At 38.6% G+C, this 16,944-nt stretch overlaps 1 protein-coding gene across 2 annotated transcripts in view; it reads left to right on the top strand.

The window, feature by feature from the left end:
* The window catches only part of KAT7 (lysine acetyltransferase 7), a 609,598-nt gene that overhangs the window by 552,184 nt on the left and 40,470 nt on the right, over positions 1-16,944 (top strand). For both annotated transcript variants that reach the window (XM_044055078.1, XM_044055079.1), the window contains one exon: positions 8,623-8,769. In XM_044055078.1, coding sequence (XP_043911013.1) covers positions 8,623-8,769 — 147 coding nt within the window. The remainder of the gene's footprint in view (positions 1-8,622; positions 8,770-16,944) is intronic.

Genomic DNA, 16,944 nt, shown 5'->3' with positions numbered 1-16,944 from the left:
TATGACCTACACAAGTGTTTTAAATGTGGTTTTAAAAAAGTTTTATATTTTTAAACATTTTTAAACAGTTTTTGTTTATACGTTTTTACAAATTGTAAATAATGTATGTTTTTACAAGATTCCTGCTTGACCAACAAATGATTTTCTATGCACTTCTGTATTTATTGTGTTTCATTGTTTATATATATATATAGTTTTTTGCACTGTGTTTTTAAAAGTATAATAGTTTGTTAATTGATTAATTGGGGATGTTTCTGTACATAAAGGGGTTTCAGAAGTTGGTATGCTCATATGAAGAAGTTTTTGTGACGAAAACGCAGTGATACAGTTAATGCATTCTGGATGTTTTACATTTTTTAATATCATGTGTGATCAATAAAACAGTGGATTTTATTCTGGTGAACCTTCCAGTGCTTTATTTTTGGTTATTTAAAAAAATACCCATCATTTTCAATCATTTCATCTCCCCACCTTCATTTGAAATTCCAGTTTCATTTGCATGAATAGAAGGAGCCTCCAAGTTGTTCTTATTGTTTATTTGTACCACTAGAAAATGGATATGTGCACTTGTTCTTAAAATCGTGCTGGTCTCTAGCTAATGTCTTTTCTGTCCTTACTTTAACTAGGGACGTTTGCTTGTCTACAGTTTGAAATCCTTGCCAGTACTCATTTTTCTTTGTGATCCCCAAGATACACAAGGGGTTGAATAGCTTGAAGTATACACCTGTTGTGGCCTCTGATGATTCTAAAGCTAAAGGACTTTGCACTGTTTGTTAACAAAAAAAATTTGAAAAGCCTTTTCATGGTAAGTCTCATGCTGTGTGTGATTTATGGCACTTTATACAGCATTTGTCTCAGAAACGTGGATGAAAACTTTTTACTGCAGATGTAAAAGATTTGTTTTCTTGTATTCCACGTGAATTAGGGTTGGAATGGTTTAGGGCTGCAATGCCCAAAGATGTTATTTTTAACACATAAATTAATTTAATATATAGTGCCATGGATATAGTCTTAAACAATGATTTCATGTTTTTTGGGAGAGTTTTACCACCAGCAGAAAAGGGTAGCAATGGAGGCTAGATAAGCCCTAGCTTATGCCAACACTATTATGTGCTGCTGGGAGACAAACTTTGTTTTTAATAGTCATTGCAAAAAATGTTTGGATATAATTTACTTATGCTACTTAGATGATATTTTCATTTTATATAAGATGGGTGAGTACGAGTTACAGCTCTTTATGAATTTTTTAACCAAAGTATACATTTTTTTTGGAATTTACATTTTGAAAAGAAACATAAGATGAATTTTTAAGATCTAAACATTGCTTCAGCTGACGTTGAAACAAGACTAGTGTCTTAACAACTACAGGAAGCCTGCCTTTTCTAACTGCTATTTACATTTTCAAGTTGTCATCCAAATTGGCAGAAAAAAAGGTTTGCTTAAGGGATAAGTTATAAGGCTTTCCAAGCTTGTGTCTGAAGACCATCTGTTTGAAAAGGAGGTTGAGTTTGTCTGTAACATGTTTAAATGTAGAGGTCATCTAATTCAGTGGAGAGTGTATCTGCTGAAATTTAAGTGCAAAGATGGGTGGATTTTCCAGGTGTTTTATTGTGGCCATTTTCTGTACAAATGAGCACAGACATGATTGCTAAACTTGATTTAGGTCTTCCTATGGTTATAGTGTACATCAACCTGTTGGGTGTGATGAGGAACATTATTAAGAAGAATTGGAACTTGACCATTAGAAAGAGCATACCTAAAATGATTGCAGGAAAAGAGCCATCCTTTATCTCTAAAAAGGCACCAAATCTTAGAGAGAAAGAGATTACAATTTGGAATGAATGAATACCATGCTGATTGTAGTAGTATGGGTAATAAAAGCACGACTAAATGTGGTGGTTGTAAATAATGTAGGTTTAGCAATGATGTCCTTTGTATTACAGTCCTGAATTATGATAGCACTGTTTGGTGTAGAGGCTTATACAACTGTGACACAAAGGAAGTTATGTGTAATTGCCTCCTGTGTTTCCTGTGAAGCATTTTACAAAAAACGGAATGTCATTTAAGGCAAAGGTGAGCATGAGTAGTGCATTAGAGGGTGAGACTTGAATACCTTGAGTAAACATTCTAGGAAGTGTAGCAATTTGAAAACGTTCCTATAACCTTAACAGGGGGTAACTGGGAGAATTTGATTGACTACAAAAAGCTGCCATGGCAGCTGAAGCTAAATGCCACTGGGCCAAGTCAAAATTAAAATATTTTTGGTTAAGAGTGTATGAAAGTTGTGAGCTGCTAAATTCAAGTTCATGTAATGATTGAAGATGTTATGCGTATATGTCTTGTACATCTTGAGTTATTTGTATAATCCCTTTTTTATGGCTTTCTTAACTGTATTTGTAATAGTAGTAGTCCTTTGAAGGATTGATTGTGGTGATGATGTGATTGGATCACATGACTAAGATTTATTTTAAATGTGGCTTGTGTCTGTAAATGGTCATTCTGATGAATTCTCAGCAGCTAATGAGAAGAAAACTAAATATATTAAACTTCTTTGGCTGGCAACAGTTGCATTTATTTTGTTTTGTTTTATTTATTTTTTGCAAACAGAATATTGCATGAAAGCTGTAATATAAGAGCAGGTTAGAAAAGATTAAGAAAAGAAAAACAAAAGGGAATTTACAAAGTAACAGTGGGATGACAACTGTAAATTTTACCAAGTATGCATGAAAATCCAGAATGTTTAGGATTTTTGCATGGATGTGTTTGTATAGATATCTTTATGCCCCAAGCAGATTTCAGAGAATTTTTTGTTCTGTAGACAGCAAATGCTGGAATTGTGATGGGAAAGAGAGACATAAATGGGACCATGTTTTGAGTTGGCAGATTTTAAAAATTCATGCAGAATACTTTGTCAGAGAGGTGTAGTGAGGAAATGGTTGTGTCTAAGGAAATTACTCTTTTAATCCGCGATATAGGATCGGAAGCTAAGGTGGATAAGCAGCATTACTGAAGCTAGTAATATGACTTTGTAAGAACTAAATGAAAAAGTTTTTGACAGACAGTTCTAGTCATGAGGAGTCAGGCTACGCTAAACAACAATAGGATCTGAATTGCCTTGATATAGTAAAACATTAACTAAGTTTTAAGCTATTGGCTACCAAAAAACACTATAAAATGGAAATTGAAATCTAAACCAGCTGTTATTGAAGTATTGAATATTGTGAAATAGATGAAAGAATTGGAGGAGGGATCTTTAGAAAAGGACATTTGTGGGAACAATGTGTGCAGAAATGTTTTAGGACAAAGAAGAGGCTTACGGGAAGGCAGGAATTGAGCAATTTATGTAATGTTCAAGTCAATGAAAATTAAGAACACCTGTATGTAAACTGCATGACAGTAACAATGGCAATGTTACTATGGTTTGTTAAAAAAGAATAATCTTATCAATACCATGTTCTGCAAGTAGTATACAGTTTTATGATTCCAGTAGCTTTGTGCTCTTGTGTGTTGGGACTCGTGCTACGATATTTATGATGATATGATATTACATATATTCCATGATATTCATGCCTGATACCACATGAGGGTTCTTCAGTGGACTATCAATGTACACTGGGATCGGCTTGTAGACCCTCTAGGTTCTCCAGTCAGGATATCAGAAAAGTGCAACAACCAACTTGTTTGGTGGAATTAAATTTATCTTCAGGAAGCCCCTTTCAAGCTCCAGCCCCCAGCCCACAGAGCAACTGTGATCAAGACACCTGTGCTGTTGGTTGTGGTAGCATTACTTAGACAAACTAGCCCATGGTTGATCAATGAAACCAATCTGCACATTAGCATTTTAGAATGTGTGATGTCCTTCTCATCTTGCAGGCTTTCCAGGACTCCCTCCCCTCCATAAGATTGCCGTCCATTCCAACAAGATGGTAGTGTTCTGCTATATAAACATGCAGGAAAGAACCTCGATCCTTTCTCCTTTGTTGGGAGGCCATGAGAGTAATAGAATCTGTATTTGCCTCCAGTCACATTCTTGTATCTATCCCTAGTCAAGCCCATCTCTTGTAGATGGGCTAAGTCATAGCACCCTAATATGCCATGACTGGTCCTGCATCCAGTCAACGGCACTATTATGTCACTGGAAGAAACCTTGCTGTGACATGCTTGCATCCCGTCAGGTTTCAAATGCAGCAACTTTTGTTTCCTTGCTCCTGGACTACATGGTTGTACCATGGATGTTCTCATGCAGAAGTGACCTTCTGCACTGCTCTGACTTTCCCCTAGTCCCCGTATCCTGAAATTTCTCAATGTTTGCAAAGCCAGTGTCATTCTAATAGTCACATTTTGTCTCTTACAGTTCTGATACCCTGTGCTTTGGCCTCACCCCTTGGACAGGCCTCTCTCTGTCTGAAGCTGACCAACCTCCTCTCTCACCCATCCATGAAACTTCACTCAGACATTCACTCTCTGAAATTTATCACATGATTTCTGTATTTCCAGTGATGAGCAGGGGCTCTTCTTACTCAAGTAGGGTGGTCAGTATTCCAACTTCTGCCCAGAGCCCTAGAACCAAGAAGATATTTAGTAAGTGGACCAGTTTAACTTCCTTGGCTACTGCTAGAGGGCTAGCTCTATTAAAAGTTACAATTCTCTGTGTTTTGGGAGATTTGTCTCCAATTTGTAATTAGGTCCTAGCTTCTCTTCTGTGAAAGTTCACCTAATACCCTTATCAGGTTTTCATCAAAATGTAAATTTTGCTTCTTTGGCCTCACTAAATGTCTGCAAAGCCTTTATAAGAAGTACTTTTCTGCGTTCTGTTCCCATTAAGTCTCCTTTCCCCCCCTTCAGACCCATACTTTATTCCGGAGAGTCTAACACTCGCTCCTTTTGAACCAGTTCCCTCATCCAGATTGCAATTTCTCACTAGGCAACTCTTTTCTTAGTTGCAGTTACCTTGCCCAGCAGGATTTCAGAGTTGCAGGCCTTGTGGGTTCACATCACATATGTAATTTTCCATAAAGACACGGTATCCATGAAAATGAATCGTTCCTTCATGCCAAAAGTTGCCACTGAATCTAATGTAAATCGGTCTTCCAGTATTTTTTCAAAATTACACCATTTGTGAGGAATATTTGTTGCAAAGCATGGGTGTTCACAACTTAAATTTTAATTGGTTAGAATGATACGAAGGACTCCAACTTTTTTTGTCATTTTTCCGCAAAAAAATTTGGTACTAAAAGGTCAAAGGCAACACTGGATGTCAAGCCGGTCTAACTTCCAGAGCCATTCAAATGCTCAGAACCAGTAGACTCTCTCCCATACTAACATCAGGACAGTACTGGCATAAAAGGAGATGGCCAGCTCCATCATCATATCTTTCTTGCTGCAGTTTGATGAAAATTTTGAATCTTTGGTTGCATCATCAATCAATTAGGTTGTCCTGAATCCAGATTTCTCAGCTAACTACCTGTTTTGAGAACAATGTTTATCTTTGTCTATTACTGTAGATTTCTTTTTGCCTGTGATATCGTAAATGTGAGATACTTAGTTGAATAACTGTCTTGGGTGCAAGAAGCAAAAGCCACACAGAGATTTCCATAATTTATATTTTTTGCCTACTTATAGACCATAATGTGCCCAGTTACCCAAGTGTGCATTATTTGACCAAAGGACCATAAAGCATAGGGCAAAATCTTTCTAGGAATTTTATCACTGAAGACCTGTATTTGTTGCTGGTGACATCCATCATGTCTTCCTCTGGCTACCTAACAAAGAAAAATCTCAGCAACATGCTCAATGAAGAAAAGATTACAGCAGTCTGACTGCGTCCCATATGCACAGATACCTGTGTTGGTGAGGTGTCTTCACAGCCTCCATATCCGGAGTCTGTTTCCACCGATTCCTCTGATGTAACCTCTCAGAAGACCACCACACTGATGGCATCTTGCCCATCCCCATCAGCCAAAACTTCAGTGCCTTTGGTCTGCACTGAGGTCTCTTTGCAAGCTTGTAATTCTGACTCCTGCACTATCACCAGCACAGGGGATGGGGACATCCCCATGCTTTTTGTACAAGAGATGGTTTAAGGTGACTAGATCAAGGTTATGGATGTCTGCCCATGTGCTGAGGACTTCAAGACAGACTATACACCAAAACACAAGCTCAAGACACTTAAGCCAAAAGGTTATTGTAAACTTGTCTCAGCCCTCTCCTTTCTCATCCCTGCTCCATCATAAGACCTGTTCAAGTTGGCTCAGGACTTTATGGATTTTCTGAAATCTCAACACTCAACCTCTGAAGAACACATAGTGTCAGAAATGTCTTTTGCTAAAATGAATCTCCTCCACAGAGGGACTCTACTACCTCAGATTCAGAGGTGGCAGAACTGGTTTATGTTAACCAAATGACTCCAAAGTCTTGCCTGCAGTCTGACACTGAGTACACCAATTTCTCAGCCTTATCACCTGAAGATGTCTTATATCAGAATATCCTTCACAAGATGAAAGAGGCTTTCAGATGGGAAGCAGAGGAGTTCTCTCAGGCACAAATTAATTACAGAAATTTTCTAGACCTGCCAGAACCAAAGCTTCTGATCATTTTTTCAGTTCTAGAAGTCCTGTATGGTATATTTCACAGTCCCTCTTTGTAGAGTCCCCTCCATACAAGGACGCCAGACAACTTTTATAGGGTCCCTGTCTCCCACAAACACCAGTATAAGAACCAAGTTGCTAATCCATCAGTGGTGTCCATGGATTCCAGTACGTGATCAGATGCAGCTGCATCCAGGAATCCCATTCCCAGTGACAGTAAGATACTCAGCTATTTTGGGGAAAGAGCTACACATCAGTAACCATGACTGTTAGGTCCCTCAAATGCCAGTTCAGACAAAATGTAGAGGGGATGGCAGGCAACATTGTTAAAAGGGAACTGCTTGGTTCATGTAACCTCAGTGTCCAGGTTGCCAGGCACTCTATCACATGTGGTTGTGATGTAGTCGATTAATCCTCATGGCAGTTGCTACTGTCTTTCTGGGTCAAAGACATGCTTGCCTGTGGACTCTGCACCTTCTAGAGTTTGTAGCAGAGCACATAGATGCTGCATTGGATAAGGTGCTTCTGTTTGGACCCCCAATTGAGAAGGTGTTTTAAGAAGCTGGGCAATGGAAAAAATGTAGTAAGATAAAGATCTTTTTATTATTATTCCATAGGTCCAAGGTGTATTAAAAACTACTCTAGCAAAGGCTGGCCCTTCTACCTTAAGCAAGAGAAGACAACACCTTGAAAGGGAAAAGAAGGAAGGCTATTCATTTCTCATTCTGTTGTATGTTCCACTTTACATTTTGTATGAGCTGCCAGAGATCTGAGGAGAGATCCATAGGCAGTGAGTATTTTGTTTAATTGGGAGGGGCTGTCCTTGGTGGGATCGTTCTTCTGGTCTTAGTCCTAGAGGTGACTGAGGTGAAACTTCCAATTCAAATGTAAGGTAAATATGTGACTTTCATTTTCTCCATATGTACCCCACAACTTATCTGTTACCCAGAGTTCGGCAAAAGGAGAGTATAAAAAGGCTTACGTTTACTCTGTTGGCTTCTTTCTGGTCAAAGTAACTTTTGATTCTCTCTCCCAGTGCAGATGAGGAAGGAACCCCCATAGATACTGTGGTAGTTGACCCAGTAGTCAAGAGCCCTGCTGCAGCCATACATCCAGGGTCTCAAGCTCACTTCTTGGATAAGCAAACACTTATTCCAGTCAAGTACCCTTGTCCAAGAACATGCTCAACATTATGAAGAAAGCTAGACAACCTAAAAGAGGGGAATCCTGGTCTCATCATGGTGTAGCTGGCAGTCCAGGACCCTCCCACCCCACCCAAAAATAATCTTGGTTCCATTTATATCAACACTAGTAGCTCTCCTTGAAATCTTGTCCATAAAGATATAGTGTGCTTGAAGACCAACACTTGTTTCATACCAAAAGTGACTTCAGAGGTGTCCCTTAACTAGTGTATTCAACTACCTGTCTTTTTGCCAGAGCCTGAAAATAAAGATTAATCCTGCTGTACCCAGGCAACTCTGGTATTACACAGATAGGAACAAAGAAATTAGACATGAAGAACAGCTATTTATCTCGTTCTGACAAAGAGCAAACATGGAAGGACAATCATCAAGCAGTTGGAATGCTGCATGTAGGTGCCAAATGTGGAAAAGGACTTGAAAGCTTAAGGGTGGCCTGCCATCTTTGTATAAACATTTTCATGTTTTACTAAATAGAGGGTTCTTCCTGCAAGACTACACAAAGACTGTTATTGGTGTTTTCCCAGTGCCTTCATCCACTGTTAATGGTTACTGTGTGTGTCACACACTTTTTTAACCAGCTCTGAGCTCCTTATGAAGCTGATATTTCTAAAATATTTTACCATAAGTAAAGGGTCATTGTAACAGTTCACTTACCTAATTAACAAATGTAAAATAAAATGAATAAAAAACTTTCAGTATGTTTATGTCTCAAGTTATCAGTTTCTCCTCACCACACACATTCACACATCACTATTGTTGTGTATTAAAGTGTATTAGCAATTGTTATGAAGTAAAAAAAAAAAAGTGAATTCGTGGCTTTTCATTTGTTGCAGGTTATTTGCTTTCAAAAGTAGAAGAAAAGGTTGGGTCGCCAGAACGCCCTCTGTCTGATTTGGGTCTTATCAGCTATCGTAGTTATTGGAAGGAAGTCTTGCTGCGATATCTTCATAACTTCCAGGGCAAAGAGATCTCCATCAAAGGTGAGAGGGGTAAATGCTACCAAACAATGAAAAGTGTTTTTTTTTATTTTAAACACCCTGGTGCTGATTAGTAATCATAAGTTAACTGTGGAAATACACTGCTTGCTTTTGAATTAATTTAAAAATCCAGTCTTTAGGAATATCAGAATTAAGAACCCTTCAAAATCTGTCACTGGATTAATGAATCTTTATAAATATGTCCATGGGTAATTTTTGTCTACGTTTAAGAAATCAGCATGTCATCTCACCACCAAGTAGAAGTTCCACTGTGTTGGCAAAGATGACTTTGTTTTCTTGTCCTTTTATTTATTTTATTTTTAAGTCGTAAAAAGTATAGTTTAACGATAATAAAGCACCATCTGGACAGTTTGATTATTTTATTAATACACCTGGAGCAATAGTGAAGTAAGTAGCCAAATAATTAAAAAAATACAGTAACCTGTACCATCATATGAGGCAATCTGCTGCTTGGTTAGCATGCTATTTCCCAACACACACTGCTCCATATTAACGGGCCTTGGTTAGACAGTTTTTGGAGTAAGCACTAACATTAGCTCTTCAGGTGCAGCTGATGGCATTGATTACTTATGGTCTCACATTGTTTTAAAAGCTCACCCAAAGGAACAAATGCATTCCTTCCTGCTAGGGTTTCTGAAAAAAAAAAAAAGAAAGAAAACAGTACGTGTCAAAGCCAGCTGATTCTGTGGGTTGTGTTCTCAAAGTGCACTGACCACACCAGCTGTGCTTGTATGTGTTTGCAAGATGTGCACACACCTATGTGCCTGTATATAAAATATTATTTTATTCAGAGGGTCATAGCAGACTGTAGGGTAAAGCTGGCGATGTTGGCAAATTATAAAGTACTGAACATTGTTTTCAGCACGTTATGTTTACTACTTGTGAGTGGGACAAAGGTTCCTGGTTATACCAGATTTATTTCACATTACTGGGCATTGCATGGTGGGTCACTTCTGGGCCTATTAGCAATGCATCAAAATGCTTTAATTGATAAAGCAATATTGTTTGCTGCATGTGAGTAGGACAAATAGGTTCATAGGTGTGTACTAGGCTAATGGCCCTGGAGCCTTTACAAGCCTAGCCCATAGAAGTCCCCTGCCATTGTGCCACCTGACGTTAGTTCCCAGTGCCTCCATCAAGTAGATCCAGTGGAGTGATCCCTGGGGTGAAATTTATATTACCCATCCACTCATCAAGCTTTCTCTGGAACAGGGTCATTTAGGTGCTTTGCTTGACATGTATGGGAAGTCTATTCCAGGGCATGTACATTCTCTGGGTGAGGATGTTATGCATTCCTTTTTAACAGCCTTATAGTATGGTACTGGGAATTGCCTGACCAGACATAGTGGAACAGACTGTAAAAACAAAGGCTTCATTATCCAGTGGGACAAGTATTATATTTGTGAGTCAGATAAAGGCTCCCTGATAGCGGCCACACATTACTGGGAATTGCCTGAGGAACACGGATGGCACATAAACACATCAAACATTGTTTTGTCCCATTGGGAATTGAATATAATACCATAATTTAGACCTTCATAATTGTGTGCAAAGTTCTGTACACCCACAGGAAAATTTAAAAAAAAAGGGTGTTGCTTGGAGAACATTGCAAGTTGACTAAAAACATCAAACATTTCTTTTCCAGTAGAAAAATATACATTTATATGAGTGGGAATAGGGCTGCCTACTAACCTCGAAAATCCCAGAGTATTGGGAAACATTTTAAGTTTACTGATGCATTGGGTCAGTAGTGTCCCCTTTGCTGCATCAGATACCACAGTCTAGTAAATGTCGGACAGAGCTCTAGAAAGCTGTTCAGTATTTACTATTTTAATTTTTATTTTTAATAATTTTATTGTATTCTTATATAAGCATGGGAACAACAAATCATACATAAAATATATGTAGTTTTCCATTAATACACAGTTCAAGCATAATCATCTTTCCATTACTTGTAAATTCTGTAACAGATTCTCTTAAGTTTCATTGGTGCAGACACAGCCAGTTTTGCCATATACAAAATTCTGATATGTCTGCCATCATTTAGAGCTAGTATTCAGTAGTTATGTATACATATCTTCTCTCAAGGTAAAACAAAAGCTGGCTCTTACACTCTTTAATTAAATTTTTTTTTTATGCATTCTTTACTTTCATTAGTTTAAGTACTTGTCCTTTGTTATAAACCGTTTGCTGATATTAACCTACTTGTCACTCATGATATTTTGTTCCTACCCTCCATATTTACTCATCCAGGAAAGCAGGCAAACTTTACCGTTTATGTTGCCATTAGACAGTATGAACTGTATACCTTCCCAATCTCCTCCAATACTCTCTTTTATTTATACATTCTGCTTTCCCTGCTTGTCACCTCACATGTCGTTTTAAATAACAGGTTACAGATGTTTCTTAAAATCCTCATCCGCAACTCTGTCTGGCTCATACTGCTATCTAAGCTCTCTGTTTTAATACATTCATTCATATTCTTGTAATCTTTTCATTCGTAACACCTCTCAGCTTTATGGTGCAGACTATGTCTGACTACATCCCAGACAAGCCAAGTTCAACAACGCCACTCTTTGGGTGGGTGGACAAGCTACCTGTGTCACTGCTTAGGCTCACAGTAATTTCCACCTGCGAGTTCATGCTCCCATACAATTACTGTAAGGGCTGCCTGCAGGCAGTGAATTGGTGAACCAAAAGCCCATTTTCAGGGCATGCATTTGCACTGCTGTCCTTCTTCCATGGGATTTTACCAGTATTCTTCCTGATTTACAAACCCCCCACCACTGCAGTGGTGGTCATGTCTTTACTCCCCTAAGTACATGGGTCTGCAGTAAACACAATTGCCTGGGCATTAGTCAGGGCTTCATCCCTCTGTGCCACCTGAGCTGGCACTTTTTGATATAGTCAACAAAATCTAGATTTCCAGCTATCTTGGTAAGCCCCTAATTAGGATTTATTTGTTTTTAAGTGTCAAACGTCTATGCAATTAGCAAACCACACATACACATGATATATACACGTGTGTGTATGTATACATATATAATGTGTGTGTGTGTGTGTGTATATATAAAATCCTTTATAACAGATTCAGCAAAGGGCATAGTTCAAGCATACTTTCCCCATTTTGATGTACTACCCAACATCTGTTTCTTTATTTTCCATGCTTAGTTTAATTATACCAAATTTAGTCTTTCATCTCCCACAAACTACCCGTTCATGCCGCACTTCAGTTTCCCTAACCATCTCATACTTGGTGTCATTTTTGCAGACAGGGAACTTTTCTGTGTTGAACTAGACTTTTCCTCCCACTCATCTTCTGCTTCCCTGGGTGCATCAGAGTCAGTCAGTTTAAGTGTGTTCTTTTCTGTCTGCTCCATTTTCACCAGTGTTAGTCTCACAACTAGCTCCTTTTAATTTCTGCATTTCCTCATTAATAGTGTTGAACACCATCACTTTCACATTGCAAAATACCTCCTACATTTTTAATCCATTATATTTACAGTCCCTAATCACATCCACAATAATCTCCAAATCATCAGTCCCAGTGGCACAGACAGATAAAGCCCTTACTGCATCCCAGGTCACCCAAGTTCAGCTTGTGGCTTGGGCAATTGACTTCACTAGCAGGGAGAATGTGCAGGGTCATCCTGGGAAGAGAGAGGGGCAGAGCTGGGCTCACAAACTACCACAATTCCCCAGAAGGGTAACACAGGAAGGTGGTCTTCATAATCATTTGAGGAGGGAGTTTTCTTCATTTGAAATGATTTAAATCATTCTTGGGACTTAAGTGCCTCATGGATTTTCCCTGTCCATTCAACTTTTAAGGTAGGAAGAGGTGTCCCTTGGGGCCCAAACAAAGGTATGCCCTTGTGGATGAGGCTCTTTTGAAGCGGATCCAGCCCATTTCTGGAGGGATTATAACTCTTTCCACATGTTTTTTGTTTCACTGTTGCAGTCCTGACGTGTGGGATTTCCTGTTGTGGAAGCCCTTGGCCGGCCTGATTACCAGAGTAAAAATCTCCCTCGCACTAAGGCTGGTGGATGCCCTTCCCTGACGTCAGATTGTTCAGGTATAAAGGGAGCCAGCTGACGCCATGACATCAGTTTTTTCTTGCCATTAGATCCAGAAGCAGTGTTTCAGTGTGTCGGTCGGTCCGCACCAGAGAGAAGTCTTCTAAAACTAAGTACCCCATTGGGGAACTCTCTTTCTTGCTTTAACTCATGTCAAATAAGGTTAATTGTTTCCGCTGTGGTAAGCAATTCCCACACTGAGACTTTCATACTTTGTGTGCCACCTGTCTAGGCATAGATCATGATGTCCCTAGTTGTTTTTGTGACAGTTTCAATTCTAGGACTGTCAGGCGTAGGGCCAAAATCTTAGCTAGGCATCTTAGTCTGCAATCTTCCTCACATCATTTGATGGCATCCACTGGTCATCCTGAGGTTGAGCTCCCTAAGCATAAGAAAGACAAGGAAAAAAGACCCAAGCTTAGGGCTTCAGATGACAGCCATTCACCATCGGTCAGTTCTCCAAGGCTCGTTATTGCTGAGGAAGGCAAGGCACTTTCGCAGCTCCCTTCTGCAACCGAGGTGATGGTGCAGGCCTCTTTCGAGACCCTTATGGAGTCCAACATGCTGTCTAGTCCCTCAACTTCTACTCAGGCCTTGGCTTTCAATTCGTTGGTTGGGTCCGGAGTCACTCAACAGACCTCTGCTTCCGACGAGCGATCTTGCATCTGTGACATTCCTTCGAGGCATCAGCCTGCATCGGCTCTGCCTTACAAAGAGGCTGGCATCAGGCTGGTGGACGTACCTAGGCCCAAGGCTAAAGCTATTTCTAAGAAGGGTTCTACCTCAGATCCTAGCCTAGGTCTACTGGCTCTCACTCAGCAGGTTATCAGCAGGAACAGGACTTGGTCAGGTTAGCTGAGGACTAAGAAAACTAACAGCAAAGAACAAACTGGGTAAAACGGCAACTGAACGGCTTAAAGTCCACTTAATCCACCACAGCAGATTATATGATAAACCAAAACAAGATTTAATGTAAGCACTTTCGCTGGAAAAATGTTCCAGCTTCTTCAGACTACAAACAGTAAAATACTTAGAAAAAACACCTTTTAAAACAATTCAAAAAAACGAACTGCCAAAAGAGTTCGTTACCCCTCCTGATGTCAAACACAAGCATTTAAGAATTAAAGCTACAGGGGATTACTCCAACTTAAAACACACTAGAATGCTTAAGCAACCTCACAGCACCATCATTAAAGAAAATAAAGAATTTTTTTTTTAAAAGAATTTTTTTAAAAATAACAATGACAATACTGAATTTGTGTACTATAAATAACACCTTAAAATTGTATCCTTTACATGGTCGAGATACAGCTATGTTAAGTCGCTCACAGATCTAATATGTTATATTTTTGTGAAGTAAACTATGATATGTGAGACCAACAGCTTGGTCTTTAAAAGAATATTTTGAAGAACTACTAGAACAATGACAAAGGCTTTGCCAATGTATACAAACCATACCCACTTAAAGACCTCATTACATCACAGTTTAAATCACCAACATTTAGGCACATATGAGATACTACACATTGTTGATACTGTGGACTAAGCAGGTAATATTAACAGACTACAAACCTATGTGATGGATCATGTATACCTTAAGTCCACCTATTATTCTAACACTAAATTATTCACCTAGCCAAAGCCTTCTTTTTAAGCAGGCACTTAATGGATAGGGCTTCATTTAACCCTGGTAGGGTGTGCGCACCTGTCCGAATTTGCCAGGTAAGTTCAGCTTCTTCTAATGCCAGCTCCCAGGGACCCCCTCTTAAATTTCTTTCTATTTTTCCTAACACTACAAATAAAAACCTCTGTGTTGGGCAATCCACGATATGTTTAGCTTGGGCATTCATGATGACAGAATTATTGATACTATATACATGTTCATAGATTCTTTGTTTAATTTTCTTTTAGGTTTTCCCTATATAGAAAGCCTCACAGTGGTCACAGACAGCTGGGTTGATCACCCCTTGAGAAAAACAATTAAATTTAACATCCAATATATATTCTCTATCTCTAATAATTATCTTTCTTGTAACTTTAACGTAGTCACATTGATGGCATCTATCACATTTAAACATGCCTGTGTGTACCTTCACTATTTTTTTTGGATTCTCTACTAAATTTTTCAAGTTTAAACATCTTCTATAAGTAAACTGGAGCACTTGACCAAAAGTTCTTCTTAATGCATGGTCATCTAAAATAAACGCTCAGTTTTTAATTATGATTTCCTTGATAAAATAAGAATCCAAAGAGAAGGTTGTCAAGAATCTAATGACCTGCCTATCAGTGGGAACTTGGGAAGAATTAATCTCCATCTCCAATTGTGGCTCATCAAAACGGACATCATAACCTTTCGAAACCAAAGGGGAAAAGTAGCCTGTGCGTCTTTTAATAACTTAATTGAAAATGAGTTCAGTGAACGCCTGAGGGTAACCCCTTTTGTTAAACATAGATTTTAACAAATCACATTCCTTAATGAAATCATCAGAATTAGAAACCATTCTTGCTGCCTTTACTGCTTGCCCCTTGACTATTGCTTTCTTTTGATGCAAGGGGTGGCAGCTTGAAAAATCGGAAAATGGTGGTCCTAAATCTATTATTCAGGGTATCTTTGGAAAGGTGGATGTCGAGATAATCTATCTCATCATAACCTGTTTGGTAGGTGAATTCAAGAAAATTTGTATTTACAAAAGAATGGGAAGGTTTAAACTTGAAAAATTTAGTAGAGAATCCCAAAAACATAGTAAAGGCACACACAGGCATGTTTAAATGTGGTAGATGCCATAAATGTAACTACGTTAAAGTTACAAGAAAGATAATTATTAGAGATAGAGAATATATATTGGATGCTAAATTCAATTGTGATTCTCAATGGGTGATCTACGCAGCTGTCTGTGACCACTGTGAGGCTTTCTATAGAGGGAAAACCAAAAGAAAAATTAAACAAAGAATCTATGAACATGTATATAGTATCAATAATTCTGCCATCACGAATGCCCTAGATAAACATATCGTGGATCGCCCAACACATAGGTTTTTGGTTGTAGTGTTAGGAAAAATAGAAAGAAATTTAAGAGGGGGTCCCTGGGAGCTGGCAATGGAAGAAGCTGAACTTACCTGGCAAATTCGGACAGGTGCGCACACCCTACCTGGGTTAAATGAAGCCCTGTCCATTAAGTGCCTGCTTAAAAAGAAGGCTTTGGCTAGGTGAATAGTTTAGTGTTAGGAGAACAGGTGGACTTAAGGCATACATGATCCATCACATAGGTTTGTAGTCTGTTAATATTACCTGCTTAGTCCACAGTATCAACAATGTGTAGTATCTCATATGTGCCTAAATGTTGGTGATTTAAAACTGTGATGTAATGAGGTCTTTAAGTGGGTATGGTTTGTATACATTGCAAAGCCTTTGTCATTGTTCTAGTAGTTCTTCAAAATATTCTTTTAAAGACCAAGCTGTTGGTCTCACATATCATAGTTTACTTCATAAAAATGTAGTATATTAGATCTGTGAGCGACTTAACATAACCGTATCTCGACCATGTAAAGGATATAATTTTAAGGTGTTATTTATAGTACACAAATTCAGTATTGTTATTGTTATTTTTATTTTTAAAAAAATTATTTTTAAAAAAAAAATCTTTATTTTCTTTAATGATGGTGCTGTGAGGTTGCTTAAGCATCCTACTGTGTTTTAAGTTGGAGTAACCCCCTGTAGCTTAAATTCTTAAATGCTTGTGTATGACATCAGGAGGGGTAACGAACTCTATTGGCAGTTCGTTTTTTGAATTGTTTTAAAAGGTGATTTTTCTAAGTATTTTACTGTTTGTAGTCTGAAGAAGCTGGAACATTTTTCCAGCGAAAGCGCTTAGGTTAGCTGAGGGCCTCATCTCCTTAGTCAGAGCTAGGCAACCCCCCTTTGAAGTCTTCCCCAGAGAAAAGGAAGAGGGATCCCAACCCTGAGGTTTTCTCTGAACCTACTTATTCATATGAGAATTCAGACCAGGAGGGGTTTGTCTTTAAGATGAAACAAAAGATTTCCTTCCTGGAGGACAAGAACATTTCTGAGGAATTGGACCTTTG

Source organism: Protopterus annectens, chromosome 13.part0, assembly GCF_019279795.1.
Source record: "Protopterus annectens isolate FY-2018-M chromosome 13.part0, PAN1.0, whole genome shotgun sequence".
Classification (NCBI taxonomy): domain Eukaryota; kingdom Metazoa; phylum Chordata; order Ceratodontiformes; family Protopteridae; genus Protopterus; species Protopterus annectens.
Note: the sequence above shows the minus strand (reverse complement) of the source record. Positions and strands in the feature narration are given on the sequence as shown.